At 41.8% G+C, this 25,188-nt stretch overlaps 2 protein-coding genes across 6 annotated transcripts in view; both read left to right on the top strand.

Annotated features, from left to right (window-relative positions):
* Window positions 1-13: 13 nt before the first annotated feature.
* On the top strand, window positions 14-9,410 carry nln (neurolysin (metallopeptidase M3 family)). The gene is made up of 13 exons (XM_047569014.1): window positions 14-221; window positions 882-1,135; window positions 2,195-2,343; window positions 2,707-2,814; window positions 2,931-3,033; window positions 3,113-3,273; window positions 4,703-4,838; window positions 5,332-5,698; window positions 5,806-6,007; window positions 6,159-6,345; window positions 6,427-6,555; window positions 7,308-7,444; window positions 7,530-9,410. Exons 1-13 carry the CDS (start codon window positions 178-180, stop codon window positions 7,680-7,682), a joined length of 2,130 nt encoding a protein of 709 aa, XP_047424970.1. The 5' UTR covers window positions 14-177; the 3' UTR covers window positions 7,683-9,410.
* Window positions 9,411-9,955: 545 nt separating this feature from the next.
* The window catches only part of erbin (erbb2 interacting protein), a 52,063-nt gene continuing 36,830 nt past the window's right edge, over window positions 9,956-25,188 (top strand). For 2 of the 5 annotated variants that reach the window (XM_047569835.1, XM_047569832.1), the window contains exons 1-2: window positions 9,956-10,823; window positions 20,866-20,937. The gene's annotated coding sequence lies outside the window, so the exon portion shown is untranslated. Of the gene's footprint in view, window positions 10,824-20,865; window positions 20,947-25,188 lie in introns of all 5 variants that reach the window. The other 3 variants (XM_047569833.1, XM_047569836.1, XM_047569834.1) reach the window with 3 other exon arrangements.

Raw genomic sequence — 25,188 nt, 5'->3', positions numbered from 1 at the left:
GGAAGTAGGTGAGGTGAAGAAAAAAAAAATAAATAAGAAAAAAAAAGCTAGTGGTGCTGCACTGTTTGTGCTTCTGCTTGTGGGACCGAGTTACAGTAAGAAACGGCGACAAGTATTTTTATTTTTTTATTTTTTATTTTTTGCTCGGGAAACATAAAACCGCATGAAACCGCCGGCATGTGCTCGCTAATAAGAGTTGCAGCATGCAGAACGATTTGCAGGTATTTTCAAGCATAAGACAAAGGACATTTACAGCTCGCAGTTAAAAAAATGTTTTTTTTAACTTCCTTATGAAAGGAAGAAACAAGGACCATTACGTTTTTCTTTTATTTTTGGCGTATTTATTCATATTTCAACATAAACTGCTACCGTAATAACTGTTGTTGTAGTCTACACGCAATATTTATTTTTCTCATTCATAAAACTCTAAAATCGGGAACACCTGTAGATAGGAGACGGTTGTGAAGTTGTTTAGACAGATTAAGGGAATTGCACTGAAACACTACTCTTTAATAATTTCTCATTGCTGTGCTGTAAGTTTAGTTTATCGAGCATTATTTATTTATTAATTTATTTATTTAAAAAAACGTAATAAATTACTGAGCTGCTTGTTGGGGGTTCTGCAGCCACGCTTTTTTATGAACATGTTTTTAAAAGCCTTCAGCTGCCAATGCAGTGAAACTTGACCCTGATGGACTGGACGTGAGGAAAGGTCACCGCTTAGCATGGAAAAAATCCAGAGCACGTTTCAAGAATTCACTGCTTACATTGGTGCCACCTGTTCCAGATAACTCGCGACTGTCTTCTTTATTTTATTCATTTATTTTTATAGGGGATAATAACACTGTGTAATACAAGTTTGGAATTTACGTCCGCTGCAGGCTCTCTAAACCAGTAAACCTGAGAATGACCATCCCGAACGGGTCGGTGATATCGGCCAGAGGCTGCTCCCAGGCTGGAAGTGAGAAGAGCACCCTGAGGTGGGACCTGTCTCCGGACGAGATCAGGTCCACGACGGACAGCTTGATCGCCAGAGTAAAGAAGATCTACGATGACATCGGGGCTCTGGACGTAGAAAATGTCTCTGTTGAGAACACCCTGGAAGCCTTGGCTAATGCCAAGCTGGATTATGCCTGTAAGTCGCATGCATGTGTCGCCTGAGCCTGTGGCTGACACGTCCTTTGTGTCACATAGCTCCAAATACTAACATAAAGCAGCTGCAATCATTCATTAATTAGAATGTGCTTTACTTTAATTTTTACTTTTATATCTCTTGGTCCAAGTCCAAGCTGCTGCACCTTTGTACATGTGATGATCTTATCTTATCTTATCAAAGTAGCTGCAGATTTATTTTTAGTAATCTTTAAATTGATTAATCGACTTATTGCTGCCGCTACATGATTAATATTTAGACTACAGCGCAGAGTCTGGATCCCTTAACCCGTGCGCAACACATGTGTCCGCCCTCATCTTAAAATAGATGCTGACAAATACACCTGTTACATGCATGTGAGTGGCATTTTCTAACACCTACACTGAGGCCTCATAAAAATAAAAACCACTTGTTTATAATATGTTTTTAAAATTGTACGTGTTTAACAAAAGTGTCCTTTTCCATTTTATTTTTATTTTTTTGATATTTTAGTGGTAGTTATGCTTTTTGCTATCATATTTAGCAGAGGTGTGTATTTTGTTTAGCAAATTTAGTTATTTCAAACTCAAATCCCAAACCTAAATTGTTACCATTAAGTGTCTTCTTCAAAAACACCCTAAAAATAGCATGTGTTTATGAAAAAAATAAAATAAGTCTCATAAAAATCAGTGTTGCTACTTATCATTGACATGTCCAAGTCTCTAATAATCAAGAAAAATCCACTTTGCATTTATATTATTGAAAATATTCCAATTTTCATGTGTTTTTTTTGAAGAAAATTTCATTGCATCACAGGCACTGGCATATAAAATGTAAAAAGTCAGAATATAATCAATATCAATAATAGTATTTATGATTACTAATGATTTATGTAAAAAAAAAAGTAGAAAAAAATATTAATATATGCTATTTTTAGGGTGTTTTTAAAGTGTCCCGTAACAATTATAAAATCTGATTCTGATTATAAAACTAATGATTCAGTGATTGTTTGGATCTTTTCATGGGATTAGTTAACTCCTTGTGTTTGTTCTGCTTTCTCAGCCTCACGCCACGTCCTCGACTTCCCCCAGTACGTTTGTGCGTCTAAGGAGCTCCGGTCAGCGAGCACGGAGGCCGACAAGAAGCTCTCAGAGTTTGACGTGGAGATCAGCATGCGGGAAGATGTGTTCGGACGAATCACTGCCCTGCAGGTACACCTCAAAAACACATAAACGCTTAAATAAAAAAGCTTGTCCCTCAATAAGGCTTCTAAAAGAATGACGTGTTAATCGTAAGAGTCTAACGTGTGAGGATCGGATGCGTTTATCACAGTAGCTGTGTTTATATTCAGATCAATTATACACTGCCCTCCTCTCACCCCACAGCTGGTTCTTATTTAGTCTCGGAAAGAAATTTAATCTCAGTTAATCAGCGGCTGCCAGGGCCATATTTTATGTCATGCAGTTCTGACTGACTGGCTGGCATGGAGTATAAATAGGTGATTATATTTAGCAAATTGTCCTTATTTCTGCTTATATATATACATTTGTGTTACATGATTATTTTTACGACAGAAAAAGCTCCAAGATGTCAAGATTTCAGCTGAGGAGAAGAGATTCTTGGACAGGCTTGTTACACTGGGCCAGAGGAAAGGACTTCATCTGTCCAAGGAAATACAAGAGGTAATGCAACATGTATATGCATGTATTTTATGTAATTTTTGCACCAGTCTTAACTGATCTTATAAAATGGGATTTTTTTGACGTGCTTCCCTTGTTGCGTTCTTTCCTCTCCAAAGGAAATAAAGAGAACCTCCAAGCTCATCAGTGAACTCTCCATAGAGTTCAACAAGAACCTGAACGAGGACAACACGTTTCTTGTCTTTTCTGAGCATGAACTGGGTAAGATCATCCAACTGCATCCAACTCTGAACACGGCGCCGCCATGAATGCCTTTTAACTCTTTCCTCTTCTCGTTAAGGCGGCCTGGCTGATAGCTATCTGAACGGCCTGGATAAGACGGCGGAGGGCAAGTATAAAGTGACTCTGGAATATCCCCATTACTACCCCCTGATGAAGAGGTGTCACAATCCTGAAACCCGGAGGAAGATGGAAGCGGCTTTTCACAGCAGGTGTAAAGAGGTAACCGGAGGCTGATAATCAGTCCGAGTATCCAACACTTTACCGACCGCGAGTCACGATGATGTTGCGCAACAGGTGATGCATATAGACTTGCAGAGGATATATAAGGCTGTTAAATGCGGCATTACATTATGACCACTGACAGTGAATACCATTGACCAACTTGGGACATGTACCACCTAGACCAGACCAGACATGTTTACACTACAGGCCTAAAGTTTGGAAGCAACTTCGAAGTTGGCCTTTCTTTAAAAACAGCTGTGAGTTATATGTATTTTGGGATGTATTTACTGCTTTTACTGATATGCACCATTTTAGGCGTACACTGATGTTAGCAGACCATTGCTGAATAAATGTCAGCAAAAGAAAAGAAGAAGGGCTTAGTTTTAGGGGTCGAGGAGATTTGCAAGAGTCACAACTTCAGTGCTGAAGTAAAAAACAAACAAAAAAAACAAATCACAGTTTGCATTATTCACTCTGACACTTTGGCTTTTGAGAGTCTGCATACAAATATCCCTTGCAGAATGAATGCCTTGTATATGCCATGCTGTTGTTAAAGCCAGAGGAGGTTACTTTGATGAAAAAAAAACTCAAATACCTGATAATTATAGTAAAATGTCTACTGATAAGTTACTCTTTATATAATAATCATGTTTATTTTACTTATACAAAACTAATCACACGAAACAGGTCATCTTGAAATTCTGACATAAGTTCATTTCTTACACTACGTTAAGTTATTATTATGCAAGTTGAAGATATTCTTCAGCTGCTAGCTTGCGATTAGATTTGATTCAGCGTTATTGTTATTGTGCTGAGTGCAGGTACGCAGCCGATGAAATACAGTTCGCATCTAATCAGAAGTGCAAAGAAGGTTTTATTTACAGAAAGTGCAGGTATGTACAGAAGTGCCGGTGCTAGAGCTTAAGTGGTGCTGCAACATCCTACGGCATTTACACAGCTAAATAAGCTAAAGAAGGACGCACAGTGTTTTCTATCCACAATTTAAGGCATGACTGCCTTAAATAAACGGTGGGTACTGTCTTAGGATGCTAGTGCTACCGGCAGCCTAGCTCCCCTCATGCTCCATTTCCATTTTTTTAATGTGGAGTTACACACTGCCAAGATGGCGAAGGACAAAGCCACCACACTGATCTTTAAAACCGCGAATCACGTGTCACAACAGTTCTCATCCACATAAAATCCGCTGTGTTGTGCTGCCAGTTGTCTTCACTAAACCAAACACTGGCTCTAAAGATGGAATCTGCATTTTAACACTTGAGGTGTTGAATGTTCAGTTGGTTGCAATCTGCAGCTTCACCACTAGGTGTCACTAAACCCCACACATTGGCCCTTTAATGAACACAATTAAACATTTAATGAAATATACCGATTTAGTAATAATTTTGATATCTTCTTATTTTTTCAGGTAAACACAGCAATCCTTGAACAGTTGATACAGCTGCGGGCGAAGGTTGCAGCCTTACTTGGTTACAGCAACCATGCTAATTATGTGCTGGGGGTCAACATGGCCAAAAATGCGAGCAATGTGTCTGACTTTCTAGGTATGAATCCTTTTGACACCACCTCAACACCTCTGGCACTCACGCAACAAATGCAGTCGTTCCCTGTCATTTTTAGATGTGTTTTAGATGAACAGCTTCGCAGTGCAGCGCTTCATTGGACAGAAAAATGGGGAAGTTCAGTAACGCGACCCCTCGTGCACATGAGAGTGTCACGTATGTTGCAGTGCAGGTCTCTCGTGTGAAGCGTAGCATGCAGGTAATTTATGGCTCGTGGGGCAGGGTTCTAGACGTCGCCATAAATCACAAAAAGGAAAAGGGCTAGCTGAGCAAACTGAATTATAACATACAGGCTCAATGTGGAATGTGGAAAAGGACACATCTTGCAAAAAAAACAAAGTTTGCAAATTAACAATCACTAAAACATTTTGCACTTTTTGGCTGTTTGTGCTTCTGGTTGGATGCCGAATACATTTCATTGGATTTGTACCTGTTCTATATACAATAACTTTTTTCCTTTTTCCCCCTTTCACAGATAAGTTCTATGAGACACTGAAACCCATTGGAATTAAGGAGAGGAAATACATTCTCGCGCTGAAGAAGAGGGAGTGCTTGATGAAGGGCTTGCGCTTCGACGGGCAGATCAACGCCTGGGACTTACCCTACTACATGAATCAAGTGGAGCAGTGCAAGTTCGCCGTGAACAAGGACAAACTGATCGAGTACTTCCCGCTCGACGTGGTGACGGAGGGACTGTTCAGTATCTACCAGGAGCTGCTGGGACTCAGGTTCACCGAGGTGGAACGTGCTCACGTGTGGCATGAAGATGTCAAGCTTTATTCAGCTCAGGACACTGAAACCGGAGAGGAGGTCGGTCAGTTCTACCTAGACTTGCATCCGAGGTAGAGTAGTGTGTGTCTCTTCACATCAGTGCATGTGCATGTCTCTTGATCTCTAATCTTTTGGGTTTTTTTTTTTTTAACTCATTTGTGAATTCAACCTCCACCAGGGAAGGAAAATATGGCCACGCTGCTTGCTTTGGGCTCCAGCCGGGCTGCAGAGGACCTGATGGGAAACGCAGGCTTCCAGTGGCAGCTATGGTGGCTAACTTCACCAAACCCAGGAAAGGCTGGCCCTCTCTCCTCCAACACCATGAAGTGGAGACTTACTTTCATGAGTTTGGTCACGTCATGCACGAGCTGTGCTCTAAGGTTTGCAGCCAGGAGTCAGGCGTTAATATTTTGTAGATGTCCCTTGTACCTCAAAAACATCTGGGCTATGGGGTCTGCTCTAGATGGGTGGGTGGTTTTATGGTGTATTTGACTTAGAAGGAGCCTGAACTTGTCCCGCGTTTTGTATCAGACCACTTTTTCAGAGTTCAGTGGGACTCAGGTGGAGACAGACTTCGTGGAGGTGCCGTCTCAGATGCTCGAGAACTGGGTTTGGGAGAAGGAACCTCTGAGAAGAATGTCTCGCCACTACAAGGACGGCAGCCCCATCCCGGACGATCTGCTCGACAAACTGATCAAGTCCAGAGTCGCCAACACCGGTCGGGACGCTTGACTGCTCTGCTCGGAAACATTTGCTCACAAGTCAGGAGCCTCTGTTGACGCGTTTGCTTCATCTCTAGGTCTGATGAACCTGCGTCAGGTCGTTCTCAGCAAAGTGGACCAGTCGCTTCACAGCAGCCCTGAAGGGGATTCAGCTGAGGTGTTCGCAAAGCACTGCCAGGACATCCTGGGCGTTCCTGCCACACCAGGTCAGATTTGTGAATGTTTAAAGAAATCCATGCATCAGGATTTCTCTTCAGATTTTTTAAGGAAATGAGAACTCTGCTTCATCTTTAGTCTTAAATTAGACGTAAAAAGAAAGATGAACCAAAGTGAACATACGAGGATCATGGACATTATTGATTTACACACCAATCTGCTACAACATTATGACCACTGACGGAAGAAGTAAACGTCAATGACATCATCTTGTGACAATTCAGTGTTCTGCTGAGAAACTTTTCTCCTCACAAGGAGAGCAGGTGGTTTTGATGTTGTGGCTGATCGGCGTACTTGTACAAGAGAAAGACAAAACTCAGTATTTTTTTTTATTAGCCTTATTAGCACAACACAAATAAAATACATGGAAGATAAATAAAACCACAGGACTAGAACCGTCCTGTAGGCTGATGCAACAGCATGCAAAGCAACACATGCAAACAGGTGCTATAAAGCATGCCTCAACAGGCAGTTAAACTGCCTTCACAGTTACAGATAGCAAGGGTAGAGCTGATATTGACATGCACTGAGAAATATCAGAGCAGACAAGGCAACATGAAGGAAGGTCTATGGCTTTTTAGAAGAGTAAGAATCACTGTGTTGTATATTTAAAAGAAAAAAAAAACGCTTCAGAACTGGAGAGCTCTTATTGTGAAGGCCAAACAACAACTTCCCCCCCAACATTTACCAACTATAAAGATAAATTAATTCTCTGTTATTTTATTATATCTGTTCTCTGCAGGTACAAACATGACAGCCAGTTTCGGCCACTTGGCCGGAGGGTACGACGGTCAGTACTACAGCTACCTGTGGAGCGAAGTCTACTCCATGGACATTTATTTCAGCCGCTTTAAAAAAGAAGGCATCATGAATCCCAAGGTCGGTCTCTTAGATTCTGTCACATGCGCGTGGGTGCAAATTTGTGAAACATGTGTTTATCTGTGTCTCTGTGCCTTGAGCGCAGGTGGGAAGAGAGTACAGGCGGGTGATTCTGGAGGCTGGGGGCTCTGTGGATGGAATGGACATGCTGAAAACCTTCCTTGGACGTGCGCCGTGTCAGGACTCCTTCTTCCGGTGCAAAGGACTGATTAGGAAAGAAGACACACAAATGTCATAATTTAAATATGCAATGAGACTTTTACCCCGGCGTTCATTTTGACTCGCCATAAAAAGAAAAAGTTTGCTCTTAATATTAACAATGTTTTTGCTTTGATTTAAGTGTCCCGGTATGTAAGCCAGCACGCACAAGAACCCTTTTATTAACTGTCTTCCATCTATTTTTTTTTTTTTTTTTTATGTACATCTGAGCTACTGTGACCAAGCAATTTCCCATGTGGATCGATAAAAGTCTGAGTCTTTACTACAGCCATTTTGGCTTGACTGACTCCGAAAATCATGTTAAGCAAATGTGGCTCAGTCCCAAAAGACGACTGACTAGACTGTACAGTTCCAGCACTGAATATCCGCCCAACCCTGTATCCCTGCAGCCATTATCCTGCAGAGGGTCGCTATGAATGGAGCTGGTATTGGGCGAGATGCGGGGGACGAGCTGTACAAGTGGATATAGTGATTATAGGTCAACATGAATGTTGTAAATGCTGCCATTTTTTGTGATTTTCCTTCAATAATAAGTCAAGGTGGCTGCTGTGAAAAAGCAGGAATGACAGTATTGTTTTAGCAAGATTGAAGCTGTAGAGATCGGAAAATTATGTCAAAGCTACAGACAGATTTGTGGGATTTCCATGCATTAAATTGCACCAGTATTCAGGCAAGGTGACTCCTCACAAAACCGTGCTATCAATGGAAAAAAAAAATCCCTCCATTAGTTTTCTGCAGTTAAATCTTTAATACGCCTCCAGGTCTTTTATTTAAAACATCCTTCCATTATCCATTCCTTGCTTGTCCTGTGGAGGATTTGCAGGTGACTGGATTGTGTCCCAGCTGGTGTCGGACGAGAGGCCCGCGGACATCAACCGTGAATATAGTTGAAAGTGGTTGTGTTTAAATGCTGTCTGTGCTTCTCTTCCTCTGACGACTGAACAGGTGCCTCAAAATAATCCCTCCTTAAAGGAAATCTGGTTTCTGTAATGACATATTTAAATTAAAAGCCAGGATCTCCACTGTGAAAGATGAAATTTACCTGGATTGCAATAAAAATGAAGCAGGTAAATAGAATTAAGATATAATTTAGTTAATAATTTGCACAAACCCTTTGTCAATGTGTCTTCTACAGAGTTTAAAGAACAGATTGTGTTACATTCAACTGCAAACAAGGAATTTCAAGAAAACAAAATATTTGTATCAGAGAAATACATTTTTTGTTCAGAGACAAGAACTTTGTGCTTATTTTAGGAATTTTTGTCAAGCAAAAAAAGGTTTAACCCATTTTTTTTATAATACAAGATGATTTGATCGGATATAAGAATATTTAGCTTCTTTCTAGTGTAATGCTGTTTTTGAAGTGTATTTGCAACAACTTTCACATGTGTATGAACCGAAGGCAGGTGGCTCACAGAACTTTACTTTTAATGGAGAAAAAAAAATCATCCCTCTAAAGAATTTAAGTTTATGTAATGAAATCTTTAAACTGCCAAGCCAAGATGTCTGCAATGCAAGAAACAATATACATGGATTGCAAAACGAATTAAGCAGATAAACAGAATTAAGTAGTAATTCAGTTAATAATTTGCAAAAACTCTTAGTCAAGCTGTCTTCTACAAGTCAAAATGCAAACGGACAAATTTATTTGGCTCTTTGGTTGTTGTTTTTTTATGTTAACTTTTGTTATATGTTTAATCAGTTGTTCATGTTCGAAATAAATAAAGAATCAGAGTTACTTTATTAATCCCAAGGGGGAAATTACCTTTTATTACAGCAGCTCCTACTCAGAGTGAACTGGTGTTGAGAACAAAGAGAAATGTAAGAATATGTAAGAATAAGTAGGCAGTTACAGTAAGAATCCATGCATCAATGTAAAAAAAAGAAATATATATATATAAATATTTACAAGTGTATGTGAACATGTGTTCCAAGTTGTTGCTCTATAATAACATTGAATGTGGGACATTGCACATGGTGAGTGCAATAAATATATATATAAGGAAATACGTACAAGAAAAGAAAGTGAATCATGAGTTATTGCACAATATCAGCATAAATATGTGTTAAAGAAAGGAAGAAAGGAAGTTAATGGAGAAAGAAATTAGGTTTGTGTAATGAAATCTGTGAGATGTCTGCAGATATTTTATTGAAAACATCATTTAATTTAAAAAAAGAAAAACAAGAAAAAGTTATTCTTACACCAGGTGGCGCTACACCCCAACAAAGCAAACTGTCGTACTCGGTGCAAATTGTGTATAAATGTACATGTGTTTGAAAAAAAAAAAAAAAAAAAAAAATATTTTTGTTTCCTCCCTCCTGGTGCTTGTTCTCCATTTGCGGTGTGCGCATATAAACGTTGCGGTAGCGCGATGCGGAGCTCCGTCTAGTAGCCGCCGGGCTGGGGGCAGGTAGCGGGGGAAACGGTGTCTGTGTCTCGGTGACATAGTGAAAGCATCATCGGCGGGGGCTCACACGGGCTGGAAAGAAGACGACTTCTCCTACATGTAGGCGCAGAGGTCGCAGGGAAGAAACTCTCCGCGTCAGACACAGCCTCCATGTAGGAGCTCCACTATATTTGTCTACATATTTTTTAAAAAGAAAGAAAGAAAAAAAAAAGATTAAGGGGAAAACTATGAGCGAAAACATCTGGGTGCGGCACACTTTAAGAGGAAAAGCTTTCGCTCAGCCGGAGGTCGTTTTTCTTGCCTTTTGTATTTCCTTGCTGAATGTCGTGGACGTTATGCTTTTTTTTCTCTAAATGTTATTAATGCCACTGTTTCGGGACGTCTTTTTATTCTGCTTTCCTGCGAGTTACACTCGGGAGGCGACACTTTGAGAGACAACGTTGGAGCAACTTGAAGGCGGCTTCTTTTTCTTTTTTCTTTTTTTTTTTTTTTTTTTTATTTTTTTCTCCTCCCGAGGAGCCTGTGCGTAAAGTGGGCCACATAGTGGGCCAGCTCCGAGAGGCTCTTTAACACAGAGGGCGACACAAGCTAGCTAGCTGCTAGCTTAGCCTCCTGAACAGCCGTTAAGCCAAGCGGCGAAGCTAATGCCTGCGACGTAAAACAACACGATACTTTTTTTTGCGGGATTTCTTTCACCTCTTCTACACAAGCTGGACACAATTTAATGAAAAAGTGACCGGAATATAATTTAGGTAAGTCTCTTTTGTTTGCGCAAGTTTCTGCGGCTACTGCCCCCCCTTCCTCCTCCCTCCGCTCCTCTCACACATCATGCTAACGGTGCTAGCTGCACCTTAGCATCGCCGAGGTCCCATTCAGACGCTTGTCCTGCCTTAAGTTTTCCTCTAATTCGGTCGATTTTCGCGACGAAATCACAACATTACGCTGTCGCCTGAATGATTAACATTTATTAAAAGGTTTTTCGACGTTTCCGACTTAGTAGACGAAGTGTTTCGGGGTCGTGTAAAGAGATTTATGCAGCTGTTTTTTTTTTTTTTTTTGCCAGGTTTCACACCAGCAGCTGTACCTGGCTGCCCCCCCTTTTACGATAGATAAGATAAAATAAGATATACTTTTATTTACCCCACAATGGGGAAATTGCACATTGTTGGCAGAAGCGGTACAGAAACATTCAACACTAAAACAAACGGCGCACATGTACGTGGACTGTATCTGGGCGAAAAACACATATATATACATATAACTCGGTTGCTTCCTATTTAATCGCACTCCCTTTTAAAAAAACATTAAAGCATGTTCATATGTGTTACGATCATTCCTAACCTCATTCATTAACCGAACAGCTGCAGTGCAACAACAACAACAACAGCAGCAGCAGCTGCAGACACATCTTTTGTTGGAGCTTCTTCTTCTACGGAGGGATTAGACTCGTTTATGCCCTCAACATATCGGCGTTTTCATTTTCTCACCACTTCCACTAATCAGATTAGTTTAATTTAATCCCATTTAAAACTGGGGGGGTGTGTTGCATGGGGCAGCTAATCTGCGGGGTTTTTGATTTTGTAGGAATTTGCAGCATCGGGGCGATGAAACAAACGAGGGTTCAGGTGAAATCAGCAGCTACCTGAATTACATCCGCCTTTTTTTTTTTTTTTTTTTTTATAAATGTTGTCAGCTCCATGTCGTGCTTTCAGTGCAGAGCATTTCCGTGTTGAATAAAACCAGATCAAGGCTTTATATAAACCAGAGCGTCTTTATATAAACCAGAGGCTCTTTTTTGTTTGGGTTCCTTGCACAGACCCATTTGATCATGAGCCGACCCGGACTAGTAGCATACTAGCATAATAACCTATAAGTAAAGACAGCTACCATTTGTTTTAGTGCAACGAAGATCATGTAAATGAGGAGAATGTTACATTTATTAAGCTATAATCTAGAAAAATGAATGCAGTCTGGGCTCAGTGGTCTCTCAGCGTTGTCTAACTAAAACAGTGGACAAATTGGGGATAACGGTGATTTCCATTGGAAAAAATTGCCGTCTTGTCACTTTGCAAATTCACGCCACGGACCAGATTAGACCCCCTGTTGGGCCGTATGTTTGACACGTGTGATATAAACTGAATCGCATGCATACCTGATGTTGTAATACGAAAGTAACCTGCTGCTGAGGTCACCCACGAAACTGGCAGGGTGAGGTGTTGCCAAAGATGTGTGTGCAGATGTGTGCAAGTAGACACTCGCATACCAGTTTATTAGAAGCCCGAACGGAAACCAAAGCATTTCTAATATAACAGTCCTGCAGTAAACTCAACATTCATGGCTGTTTAAATGCTCAGTTTTACTCTGAAACGGCATAAACGACTGTTGCATTAGAGTTCATTCCTTTCCACCACGAGAGCTTCTGCTACCTTAAAAATCAAACACTGAGTTTGATTATAGCCGTTGTCATTTATTTAAACTAATATTGCATCTTGTTGGCCTTTTGAAAGTCTACTGGACTTGCCGCTTAAGCAAAGAGTGGCCACTTGTCATTGTTCCACACCTATTATCTAATAACTGATAGCCATCTGTTTGCAGATTATTTTCCACGTATTCATTATGCTATTGACCAATCCGCAGTGCCACTCATTTCATTGTCAGAAAGCCTTGAGGCGTGGAGCTAATGTTAGAGGTTTGCTTCTTCCTGGTTGAGTTAGGGTTAGACACGTTGTGACCGTTCACCTAAAAACATGTTTGCATGTTACACCGATGAGCCACAGCATTAAAACCATTAGCACTGATGATCTCATTGAGATATCATTTCCTTGTGAGAAAGATGGGTCTTGACATGCATGTTGGTGTTGCAGGGTTTAGTGTGGGCATCATAACTGTTCTGTGGGTGTTCAGCTCTGTGTTCGTCAACATTAACCAGAACCAGTATTATCTTATTCAGGAATCTGAGCAACAGTAGCTCGTCTGTTGTCTGCTGTGTCAGACCACACTGGCCCAGCTTTAGCTCCCCACATGCACCACTGAGCCTTGGCCCGTACTTGACCCTAGTCACCACTTCACTGCTTTTCCTTCCTTTCACCACTTTTGATAGGTAGTGACCACTTCAGACCCCCCAAAAAACCCCACAGGAGCCGCACTTTTGAGAGATGCTCTTACCCAAATGTCTAGCCATCAAATATGTAGTCCCTGTCAGAGTCACTCACATCCTTCCACTTGCCTGTTTTTCCTGCCTCTAACATCTATCAACTTTGAGGACATTTGCTTCTACTGATGTCTTGGTTCCAGTGTTATTCGCTTTACCAGCAATTATGAGCACCTTCCTAATACTGTGTAGGTCTCATTTGTGCCTCCAAAAACAGCTGTGATTCATCAGAGAATGGAAATGGGCCTTCGGAGGGTGTCCTGTGGTGTCTGGTAACACAATGTTGTTAGTGGGGCGTCTTTGGGTTGAGGCTTGCTCCTTTGTTGCCCATAGATACCTGATCAGTTTGGGATCTAGTGAATTTGGATTCCAGGTCCAAATGTTTACAGCAGAACATTGAATTGTCACCAAATGGTCATAATGTTATGCTTGATTGGCGTCTGTTGGTTGTACCTGAAAAGAACCCCCCCCCCCAACACCAATGATTCTCTAACCAGAATCCACCGATCCCGTTTGCCACGTCCTCCAGGTTTAATTGGAAGTCTACACTAATAGATCATTAATCCAAAATAAGCACATTCTTGCAGTGTAGTCACTGTGAACGACAGAAGCACACTCGCATTCCTGCATCGGTATCTTTATGGAAGGGCCTGCGTTGGCATCCAACTTATCAAGTTCCTCATATGATCATTTACAACAGACCTTATCTGGAATTTTAAAAAGATAAGCGTCACCGTATCGGAAAGGCTCTCTACTACGCTCTGCTCCGTTCTCACACTGGTGCCACAGTCCTGTTGTTATACCTGCCCGGCAGCCCCCGTTGTGCCACTTGAAGGGTTGAAAGACGGCTAACAATAGCACCCAAGCTTATCTTTGTAATACACCAGCAATGTTACTCTGGCTGCACAACGCTTAATCCAAAGTCCAGATTGCTTCCATTGTGATTGTTTCCCCCGTATCTCTGTGTCATACTTGAAGTTGCACAAAATAATGTTGGCAAGATGACGACTTATCAGGCTAAATCATATACCGATTGGGCCTATTGGTGTGATAACATAAGAGGGCGAGACATACAGTCTGTGCTTTTTGGTAACACCTACTGTTGAAGGACCACTTTGATCACGTGTGTTGTTTCATCCCCATCTTTTTAAACACACCTGCTGATGTGTCCGTATACGCGCACACATCGTAAATCTACCCCTCGATCTGATTCACATGCTTTATCTGTCCTCGTTGTGTAGTAGGAAAAGAGAAAATATGCCGGCCGGTGACTAAACACTCATGTGATATTGCTGATGAGTTGGAGGTGATTGCACTAGTAAAACAACTCATCGGGTTAAATTTGCTGTTGCATGCTGGGATGTATTTTCCTGAGTAGATGCTAAAAATAAAAACTTGATTGCTAACACGCCGCTGTTGGTCGGTGACTAATATTTTTGCGTCGTCGGCAAAGACGTGGGATGCGCATCATGCCGGTTCAAATTTCTCTAAAATCAGCAGCTGACCTGCTGTATTTTCAGCTGATGTGAGTTTGCCCTCACATTGCTTGAATATTATTATTAAGTTGGTGTTTATTTGTGGGGATTTGACCCCGTTCAAGACGACAGGTACGACTCTTAGCCTTCGTTTTTGTTTGCAGCCGTGGCTCTTCCCTCTTTTTATCAGGTGCCTGCAGTGTGTTGCGTACATCAATCTGCAGGGAAGAGGTTTGAGTTAGAAGAACTGGAAGTGGCGTCTTTGACAAGGGGCCAAATTTTTGACAGCTGTTCGCTATCTGCAGTGGTCAGAACCAAATCAAAAGATGGTCTAAGGGAGGCGAAGAGGTGGACCCAGCCAAGACTCACTGACGCTGCGTGGTGGGCTACTCGAGCTTAGATTCATAAAGAGGTTAATGCTGATTCTGATTGAAAGGTGTTCGAGGTGTCAGTCCAACTCAGCATTTGTTGGGATGTGGATAATAAACTGGAACATGTGTTTCTAACACATGTTCACCTTTAGAGGTCGAGTGGAGTCTGTGCCTCTACAGGTCAGGGTAGTTTTGACAGAAAAGGGTGGATGTTATTGGTAGTTTCTGTTGCTCAGACTTACTAAAAAAAAAATAAAAAGCTGATTAATTGGTTACTCTCACCAGCAAAATATGAAAAGGCAACTGTTTTGAGGATTACTTCATTCAATAAATAAACATTTTTAAAGCTAAATCCTCCCATTTTGGGTGGTTTCGCTGCATTTTTACTGTTTGTTTTTCCTTAAATTTACTCATCAAATGATTCATAGATTGACATAGAAGGAGATTAATGGAAATGATTTTAAGCCGCAGCCCTGGACTCTTAAAACTAATATTTTTAAAAGTGCACCAGCTCTCAGAAAAAGTCTCGAGTTGGCAGGAAATTGAATTCAATTTGTTTCATATTAACAGAAAAAATAAATGTTGCGGGAATCATCGGTGCGTCATCGTTGAGATTAAAGACATGTGTGCTTAGCTGGCTGTGCTATAAACTGGCCCAACACGCAATAATAGCTTCAGATTTCCTTTTATATATAGGCCCAGTTTTAATATAACATGAGTAATTCACTTAAATTAGTGCGAGGCAGTAAGTCCCTGCACAGTCACGCTCCCTTTTGGGGAAGTTAAACTTGAGTGTCCTCTATCTCACATATAGAAGCTTAAATGGCATTTTCCTCGTCCGTGCATTTGTTCGCTTTAAGGGCTTGATACAAAGCACCTGCTCCGTCTCCGCTGTGTGTCTGTGGCAGATACAGTATCTGAAACAGAGCGAGGGAGAATAAACACGGAGATGACGTTTTCAGCCGACTTTAATTGCACCACTTCACTCTCCAAACAGTGTAAAACCGGTACGACATATTTGTCAAAGCTATTAGTGAAATGCAGCGTTTTTTGCATGTGGCCCGACTGGTTTCGGTGCCCGTTTGTGGTGCTTTCCCGTTCGGCCTTCAGGCCTTTTTCATGGCGTTTACATTTTCCTGCTAAATCCCTGCAGAGATGGGACAAAAAAAATCTGCTAAGAAAAGCTTGTGTTTCTTAAAAGAAGGCTGGTAGCAGAGTCAGAAATCGTAGATTTGATTATACCAGGAACTGACTGCAGTTTTGACGTCAGACGTGTGGTTGAGTGATGAAGCAAAGGGTGACTGTGGGAAAAACCCACACAGAATTAGAAGAATTAAAAACAGGGAAATAGCAGCCGAAATAGTAGCATGTGTTTCACAATAGTTGTAACCGAGTGACCGCACGTCATTTTTTTTTTTTTTGCGTGACGATGGCGTGGAGCTCTGCTTTCCGTGGCACAGATTTCACGGCTACGGGAGCTAAAGCAAACACGGCTAACTTGAAATGGAGCAGGCTATATTCAGAGCAGGGATGTCCCGAGCTGATATTTATAATTCATGGCGACTCTTCACTCCAGCTGACCTAACTCAGGATTTATAAAAAGCACTGACAGTGCTCTTCCTATGAAACGCCACCGCTCTTCCAGATCCCGTATGAATACTCCCGCAGATGCATCAAGTGTTTTTTTTTTTTTTTTTTTTCCATCTATTTTGTCAAACGCAAAAAGACGTATGGCCGATTTAATGCATTTTGTGCTTTTGATTTACAGCCTGTGGGACAGCAGCAGCGTTTTAAGTACCATTTTGTTTTGTCATAATGATAAATCAGCTGGAGATCCGCAGCACGCAGCCTGTGTTTATGGATTTCTTCCTGGTCTGTTGCCCACAGGTTGTTAAAGCAAGCTTAACAAATAGTAGGCAGTACACATTAATGCCGCTGGATATCAATATTGAATGAATACGCTATTAATTGGAGGCCTTTTTCCGAAGAGTGGACGGGTGGCTCATAACCAGCTTCGTGAGTCTGTTTATTGACTTTCCGTTTGGGTTTAAAAAAAAAAAAAAAAAAAGGGGGTGAATTTGCATACACCGTCTGACACGCTGTAGTGTCGGTTTTAAATACATCTGTGCATCCTGCTTCCCCCTAATGATTTCTTCTCTACCGTGACCCAGTTAGGAAAAACATCTGTCTCTTTGCCTCGTTTTTTGCCGTCGCTGTCTATCAGCAGGTACGTTCGTGAAGGAGCAAACTCACCCTGCAAAAACCCGCTGGATAAACACTTAACAGAGCTCATCAGGAGTGTGAGAATATGAGTTTTCTCTTTTTTTTTTTTAAGAGGAACTTGTGTAATGGCAGAATTTTGAAAGGGGTTTGTTTACTCAAAGGGAGAGCGGGAAGCAAAAAAAAAAAGGTTCTTAGAAATATGCCCTGCAAGAAATGGTCTGTGGTAATAACACCTCCAGATAAGCTTAGTATCTCTGTTATAAGCTGCCTCCGCACTGTAACTGATTTTATGAGCAGTAGCCGCTCGGTGCATTGTCCTCGGGCTGGCTGCATATGATAAGGTTGTTGTTTGGGCACAGAGTCAAACAGAACAGCCAGTGTCTTGTGTTTTAATACGTCTTTAGTTGAAGGTAAAGCCTAGAAAATCTCCTTGGGACAGTGTGGTCGATGCTTGACACCTGATTCTGCAACTGGAGGCAACATCAAATCAGCATAAATGCACCTTTTATGAGGTTTGAGAACATGATTGAGTTTATTCAAGCCTTTTTTTTTATACATATTAGATGCAACGACATGTTGCAGTGACACTGATTCAACGAGCACACAAACAATTTCTTGACTCGCAGGGATGTAAGCGAATGTTGCTGTTGTTGTTGAGCACTTTTTAGCTCCGACACGAGACGCTCGGTTCCTCCTCCACAGCCGACTAGCGGCCGATCAACCACAACATTATGACCACCGACAGGAGAAGTGAATAAACATTGGCCGTCCTGTGACAGTTCAGTGTTCTCTTGGGAAACTTTTGGACCTGGCGTTAATTTGTGTGGTTGTTATTTAGACATGTAGACATTTCTATTGTCTCTATAATATTCTACATCCCCCCAAAAAACACCGTTGCATCCATCTGATCCCACGTAATTTCACTGTATGCTGATGTTTTATAGCCAGAGCGCCGTTTATTCTGATTGGCGAAGGTTTAGTCAACATCCAGCCGACATCTGCTGCCGTTCCAGTCTCACTCTGACTTTTAGCTGCATATATGTTCCCCTGCTATCACAAGCCATACTGTATCACCGCTATCTTGTGCCACGGGTGGAGCTCGGAGATAAAACGAGGCAGACTGTGACGACACAGCGTCGTCGTTTATGAGCCACGTACACAGATCCTTATTGTTCCTGCTCCTGCCTCACTCTGTGCTGTTTATGGGTTAATTTGCACTCGTATCTATATGCAATACACGTCTATCTTTTATTTGGAATGTGCTCAATTCGGCCGTCTCATTTCCGTTTCTGTGTAAAAATGTGGCTCCCCGGTATCTTGGGCGCTATTAAAGGGAAATAAAAATGTAATTTGTGTGCGCACGCAAAGTAGAAGGTTTGAACTACAGAGACTTTTGGCTTTCAATCACTGCGACAATCGAAAAGAGGGCTGAAGAGGCACAGTCTGGTCAGCTCCTTGTTCACTGACCCCATTAGTTTTATAGCCCGTCTCTGATGTCACGTGACCAGTTTATGTCTGTTTACCAGTCGTATAAAAAAAAAAAAACAGCACGCCCACAGAAACGATCCCAACTCCCTTCTTGTCCTGTGAGCGTTTCCGTTTGTCCGCTCGCCGCTTTCGCATCTGACAGTGATTCTGAGAGAAAGCCGAACCTCCCGTTAGTTCACTGTGTGCTGCCCATCGGTCCATTAGCGGAGCGAAGGAACAGACCAGCCAAAACCAGGAACACGGGGATTGGTATTACTAATACTCAATTAGCCCAGTAATCAAAAATAATGACATTATTACCATAGCGAGCACAACAAAACAAACATCTCTATTACTTGGCTCCGTCAGTGGTTTAATGAGAAACTGAGACGGTTCCATTTCTTATAATACTTTATAATAGATGTCATTTTATATATATATATGTAATCTTTCCAAGAGCCTCTAATACCATACGACCCTGTGTAACTTTACTAAAAACCGCTTTACCACTTAAACCATAAATAGGTCTTTTTGTCATATTAGTCATTAGTCTTAAATTTGGACATAAGCTAATAACATGCAGAGGTATTCTGGTAGTCAGTATTATTAATATTATTGCTTACTTTATTCAGAAGCACATACACCGATCTGCCACAACATTAGAACCACTTGCAGGTGACATAAATAACACTGACCGTCTCGAGAACATTCAGTGTTCTGGTGGGAAACATTTGGACCTGGTTTTCATTCATGTGGATGTTACTTAGACATGTAGCCCCCACCCAGACCAGACCAGACCAGACCAGGCCCCCCACCCCATAGCAACAACAACAGGACCCCCTCAGAAAACCCGTGTCTATTCTCTGATGACTCACAACTGTTTTGGATGCACAAGAGAGACCTGCACGGTATTAGGAAGGCAGTCATAATGTTGTGCCGGATCGGTGTAAATTTTTACTGTGCACCGGATGAAGCGCTTCCTCATTGCGCTCATGCACAGAAGGCACAGGTGATTTCCTCTCCTCAGCTACTTTTTTTTTTTGTGTGTGTGTCGTAGAATGGCCGCTCTGCGAATGAAAGTCAAGTAGCTGCAAAGGAGAATAGAAAATGCGTCGCCGCAGCCCCTCCTCGCCCCCCCCCCCCTCACTTTCAACGCCCCTAATTTGAAATTGACTCTTCCCTTGCTTTATTCCTCCGTGTGACAGGAGGGAAACATTTGCTCGACAAGCGTCGGTATCCCACATAGATAAAGAGGATAAAGGCGCCCGGGAGGAAGTGGAGCAGAAACTAATGAGTGTCAGCGCAGTCCAATGTGTTTGCAGCTGATTGGGAGACGCCATGAATAAGTCAGAATTTCTCTTCCTTTTCTCCATCGTTCTCCTCCCCAGTTTTGCTGCATTTTCTCCCTCCCTGCCTCCTGCTCTGTAGCTTTATTGTTCTCCGTGAGGAGAGTGGATCCTATCTGTTGGCTGGCTCAGATCAGCTGGCAGGGATAATGCTCTTCCAGACATGCACGGACAATGCCGTTGTGTTGTGCACAAACAAGGCCTGACAAACAAGATCGCGTTGCATTTCCTGATATTCTCTTTTTTTTGTTGTTTTTTTACACTTCAGCTACAGTGTTTTCTTTGCAGCAAAATAGAACCAGTTTGATGATGAGCTCATTTGTCTGATGCGAATACCATTAGCATGTACTCAGATTCATTTATCTTGTTGGAGCTGCCTGTGCGTCATGTGTGTCCTAAGGCAGAACTATTTCAGTGGATCCTCGCTAGCTTAAAGAAAAAATCCACCTCTATTCAACAGCTTAATGCGGGAATATTTGCTGATGAATCAACGTTGGCCTCCGCAGCTTCAAAGCCAACTCCTGACAAGCATAACTGAACATGACGGCAGAAGTTCTGACCTAAATTTGACTGCTTTAACAAGCACCATGAAACTTGTACCTTTTAAGAAGCTTAATCAGTTTGAGTTTGGGGAAGTTTAGCAAATAATCAATGCAGGAATATGACTTACATGAGCATTTTCGCGTAAAACGTGTTTTTTTTAGCCACAAAATAAATCGTCTTGCAGCGTCTAATGTTGTGTTTTTTGTCTCTTTGATTAGATTCACAAGTCGTTGTTGGATCTACCGTCACCCATCCACTGGGATCCAGGCGCTTGAGTCCTAAATGACAAGGTATGCGAGGTATCCCATTCTCTTTCGCTCTTTTGGATTTAGCTTTGGTTTTTCTGCGTCTCAGATCCCTTTTTTTTTTTTGCGCACACGGAAGCGATGTCTCGAAGTCAAACATTTGTCAAACTCCAAGAACAAGAAACAACAGGCGCGGGGCGGCCCCACCCTGTTCTCCTGCAGGGCCAAGAGACACGATACACCTGCCAGACTAGCTCTGTGCGCGCTCAGCGTCCGGTTTCATTTTAAAGGTCAGCTAAAAAGCCCGATTTATCCTGTGGCGTGATCGGCTCCTCGCCCTCTCCTTTTGTAATAATCACAGCAACCGAAGACTGACACGCAGACACCTAATACCTCATTCGTTTGGCCCATTGTTGCATTAATAGGTGCAGATATTAATTAGTCGGTGATGTCACTGCAGAGAAACGTGCTGCAGCTGCTCGAACGCCGTCTGCAAAACATTGTAAAAATATGCTTTCAATGCGACTGCGAGTTATGGGCGTCCAGGGACATCGTGATCATGTAGGACGTTAGTTTACACAGTTTGAAGACATGTTTGGTTCACATGCTGCCCCGAAGGCTTGAATTCTTTATGTAAAGAACATAGTTGCCAAAATGTCCCTACAGGCTGCAGATTGTCCTCCAGTTGTGCACATTAGTGGAGAAAGAAAAAGCGTCTGCTGAGCTGAGAATGTGATAATTATGACTGTGTGCTTACTTTTTCTGCGCACTTGTTCTTCGGACGGCTCCTTTAATTTTTTGTTAAAAATAGAGACTCTAGATGACACATTCATAAACTATGTCTTGTTACACGCGTCTTATGACCAGAATAGTTGAAGACCACATGACCGGATGACAGGAGGCATGTTGGGTTAAACCCGCCGCTACCGGCGACAGCTTCAGCTTTGATGACGGGAACAGGTTTGCCTTTCAAAGCCGACGAGCTTTTTGCTTTGTCTGATGTGCAACATTCGCCCATGTGACTTAACTTGGCTTTTCCCATAACTCGCTGCCACTTTGTTTGCGTTGCTCTTAGAGCGCTTCAGGGCCTTATTCATCATTCAACATCTGATACCTGGATCTCAACCAAGCGCAACAAACCAGTGGAACGACCGATTTCTGTCCCTACCTTAAATGAAATGGCCCGTCGGATGATTGATTCACGGCCTCGTAATGATGATGGAGCTCCTGTTTGTCAACACTCTGATAAATACGGTGCCATGTGAAGAGTAATTCGTTCACGTGTTAGCGGCGGCTGTTTACTGCTTTCTAAAGAGTGTGGGAGCTCTGTTCACATTGGAAGCCTTTTTATATAGGTTAGATTGATATAAATGTTACAAATTATCATGTTTGGAAAATAATATTTTCTCCAGCTCTGTATTTGACACATTATCATGTATCAACGGACTAAAGTATACATTTTAAAAATACGTTTCCTTAAACCTCAAGCAACCGTAGGAACATTTTTGTCCATTTGGGCAGAATTTTCCCTCTTCATTTGGCTGCCATTTTGGCCGTGTAGCAAAAAGTCTATCTCTGCACAAATTTTTGAAATTAAATAAATAAAATAATTCTAAATCGTCAACAGAACAAAAAAATTACCACCTTTTTCTTTGTTTTCTGCATAAATGTCTTAAACCATTTCAACACTTTACAAAACTACCAAAAATTCAATAATTTTGAGGAATTTTAACCCTTTAAATGGCACTTTTATTACTTGAAGTCACTATTGTTTTTACAAAAAAAATCAAAAACTGGGGCATTTTTATTTGCAGATCAGTCATGAGTATGACCAAGGTTATCTAAAACATTGACTTGAATGCATTATTAGTATTCATGTAGCATCAGATTTAAAATTTTCCACCCTCTTGTAGCCTTAGTAGACAAAAATGCCCCATTGACTTCCATTATAACTAGAATTTTTGATCTCTCAGCCACAACAAAAATCATTCATTCTGCAATATTAGGGTCTCAAAATTAACTTTGGTAGTTTTATAAAGTGCTGTCTGGGTTTAAGTGAGAAAAAAAAATGTATCCGTTAAGTTTTTATAGCATTTTTTTGGACATTTTTGTCTGCTAAGGTTACAACAGGGTAGTAAATTAAACGGATGCCCGAGGGTTAACAAAAAGACTTTTTTTTTTGCCAAGCTGTTGATGTACAGATTTAATTAACTATCCTCACCTTATCCTTAGCATCTAATTAATCCATGCACACAGGCATAACGTTTGGCTCTGAGGCCTTTTTTTTTTTTTTTTGTTAGACGTTCAAATATTTCCACATGAGCACATACTGGTTTTGCAAGACTTCAGATTGACTGGCCAAATATTGCTCAGTGAAAGCAAATTCAGGAGTTTTGCTCCGGGGGGTGCAGTTCATCATATAGGGCCTCTTGCGTTCCGTCCAACTTGTTTCCTAATGCAGCCAGAGAGATCATTGATAGCGAAGACTGGACGAAGACGGACTCGGTAATGTAATTAACTAACACACCGGTTCACGCTCGGCTCCGTGTTTACCTTGGATACGGCGGATGCAGACAGGAACCCTTATCGAAGCGCGCTCGTTGCTCTTCTCCGTAATTTTCTGATTAATTCCCAAGAACGTGAACTTTTCCAGCCTATTATTGTCTGTAAACTTTGATATTCTGAACTTTTAGCGGGAAATCAGCTCTATTTCTTCTTTTCTCCAGGTTATTTAATACCAAGATGTTTCCGTCTAGGCTGCATTTCCTCGTCTTTTTCTTTAAGCATTTTAAAGCGATATTTAACGAGCAGACTTTCTGACTTTTTAACGAGGGTATCGGCCTTTATTTCAATATTATGCAGCAGGCAAACGAGGAAAATGCGGCAGTTGTCTGCATGGATACATGGCTCTGACCTGAATGTGTCTGACCTGGTTATTGAGACTTGGCAAACTGCACCTCGCTCCCCCCCCCAGTCTTTCCCCGCTCACATGGACAAACACACAGTCAGACAGACAAATGGCTGCATCTGATACCTAAGCCCCTGTCTCTTTTTCCTGCAGAAGCATCATCTTTCAATCACTGATATCACAGAGAGAGCAGAGAGTGTAAATGCATTATTTAGGTTTAAGCATTTGCTTCCTTATATCTGGCTTTCAGGATCATGAGCGGTTAACCCTCCAGGTCTTTCGGAGACATCGGAGGTCTCGAAAGCGAGACCTCAGCCGGTCCGTAGCTGGAGAACTCAGCGTTCTGTCAACACGCTCAACACTGCTCGCCTGTTTTTCTCTTGTTATGGGGGATCTGCTATTCCGGAGAAACAGCGCGTATTCACTGTGTCACATGTGAGTGATCTCGGAGAAGAACAGATGATGTTATTGACTCGGCGTCGGATGCCGGACGCAGCGAATCCGAACGCATTATGTTGCCTGTCACACGGCGTTCCAGTCCTGCAGACTTGTGTTTCGTTTCGCTTTTGAAAATCGGGAAAACATTGAGGAAACGCAGCCTCGCGGCTTTGCGGCAGCAGCTCTGCTCTCTCTCTCCGTGGGTCCTTCCTTCAGGATCCGAAAAGGGCAAAATACTGAATGCAACGGAAACCTTTAAAAGGCAAAGGTAGATGTGCAGAATGTCACCAACCCCCCTTTGTTTTTTACCCCATTTATTTATTGTTTATTTGTGGTGCATCAAAGCATTAATGTTACACTCGTGTTGTTTGTACAGGTTACTAGGAGGCGCTTTTGTCAGCTGCTGTGCCCCTAGTGCACCGGTTTATAATTAGCGCTTGGATATTACGCGCGTTGAGGCGATTGTTTTGCTGCCAAGGAGCACTGTAAACTTTTAATTGGATCACTTGAATCAGTCGGTATCACTGTACTCTTATACTGTTATGATTATTGATCTAAAAATAGACCAACAGTTTGTTTTATTACCTGTGTGGACACGTTTATGAGTTGGAAATGAAAACCTACCCACGGTTTAAAAACTGTAAAACACCGAACTCTGTTTAAGCTCTTGTCATTGCTCCAGTCTCCTCTGTGCAGAGACGAGTCCCAGGGGTTCATATTGAACTGGATCTCATATTTAATTAATAAGATAGACGACTATTTATAACCACAAGGACTTCTCTTTTGTCCTGGTTGGAGCTCAAGGAGGAGAACTTGTGCTTTCCAAGTTCCACATTTATTTTGAAAGGGCCACAAACCCAGAGGTATTTGTCTATATAAGGTTTTTAGGCATTAAACGCATCACTTTGAAGTGTAAAATGTCTCCTGCGTTCAGCGTGAACAGGTGTATG

This window comes from Mugil cephalus, chromosome 19 (genome assembly GCF_022458985.1).
Source record: "Mugil cephalus isolate CIBA_MC_2020 chromosome 19, CIBA_Mcephalus_1.1, whole genome shotgun sequence".
NCBI classification, from domain to species: domain Eukaryota; kingdom Metazoa; phylum Chordata; class Actinopteri; order Mugiliformes; family Mugilidae; genus Mugil; species Mugil cephalus.
This window is presented reverse-complemented; position numbering and strand designations above follow the sequence as displayed.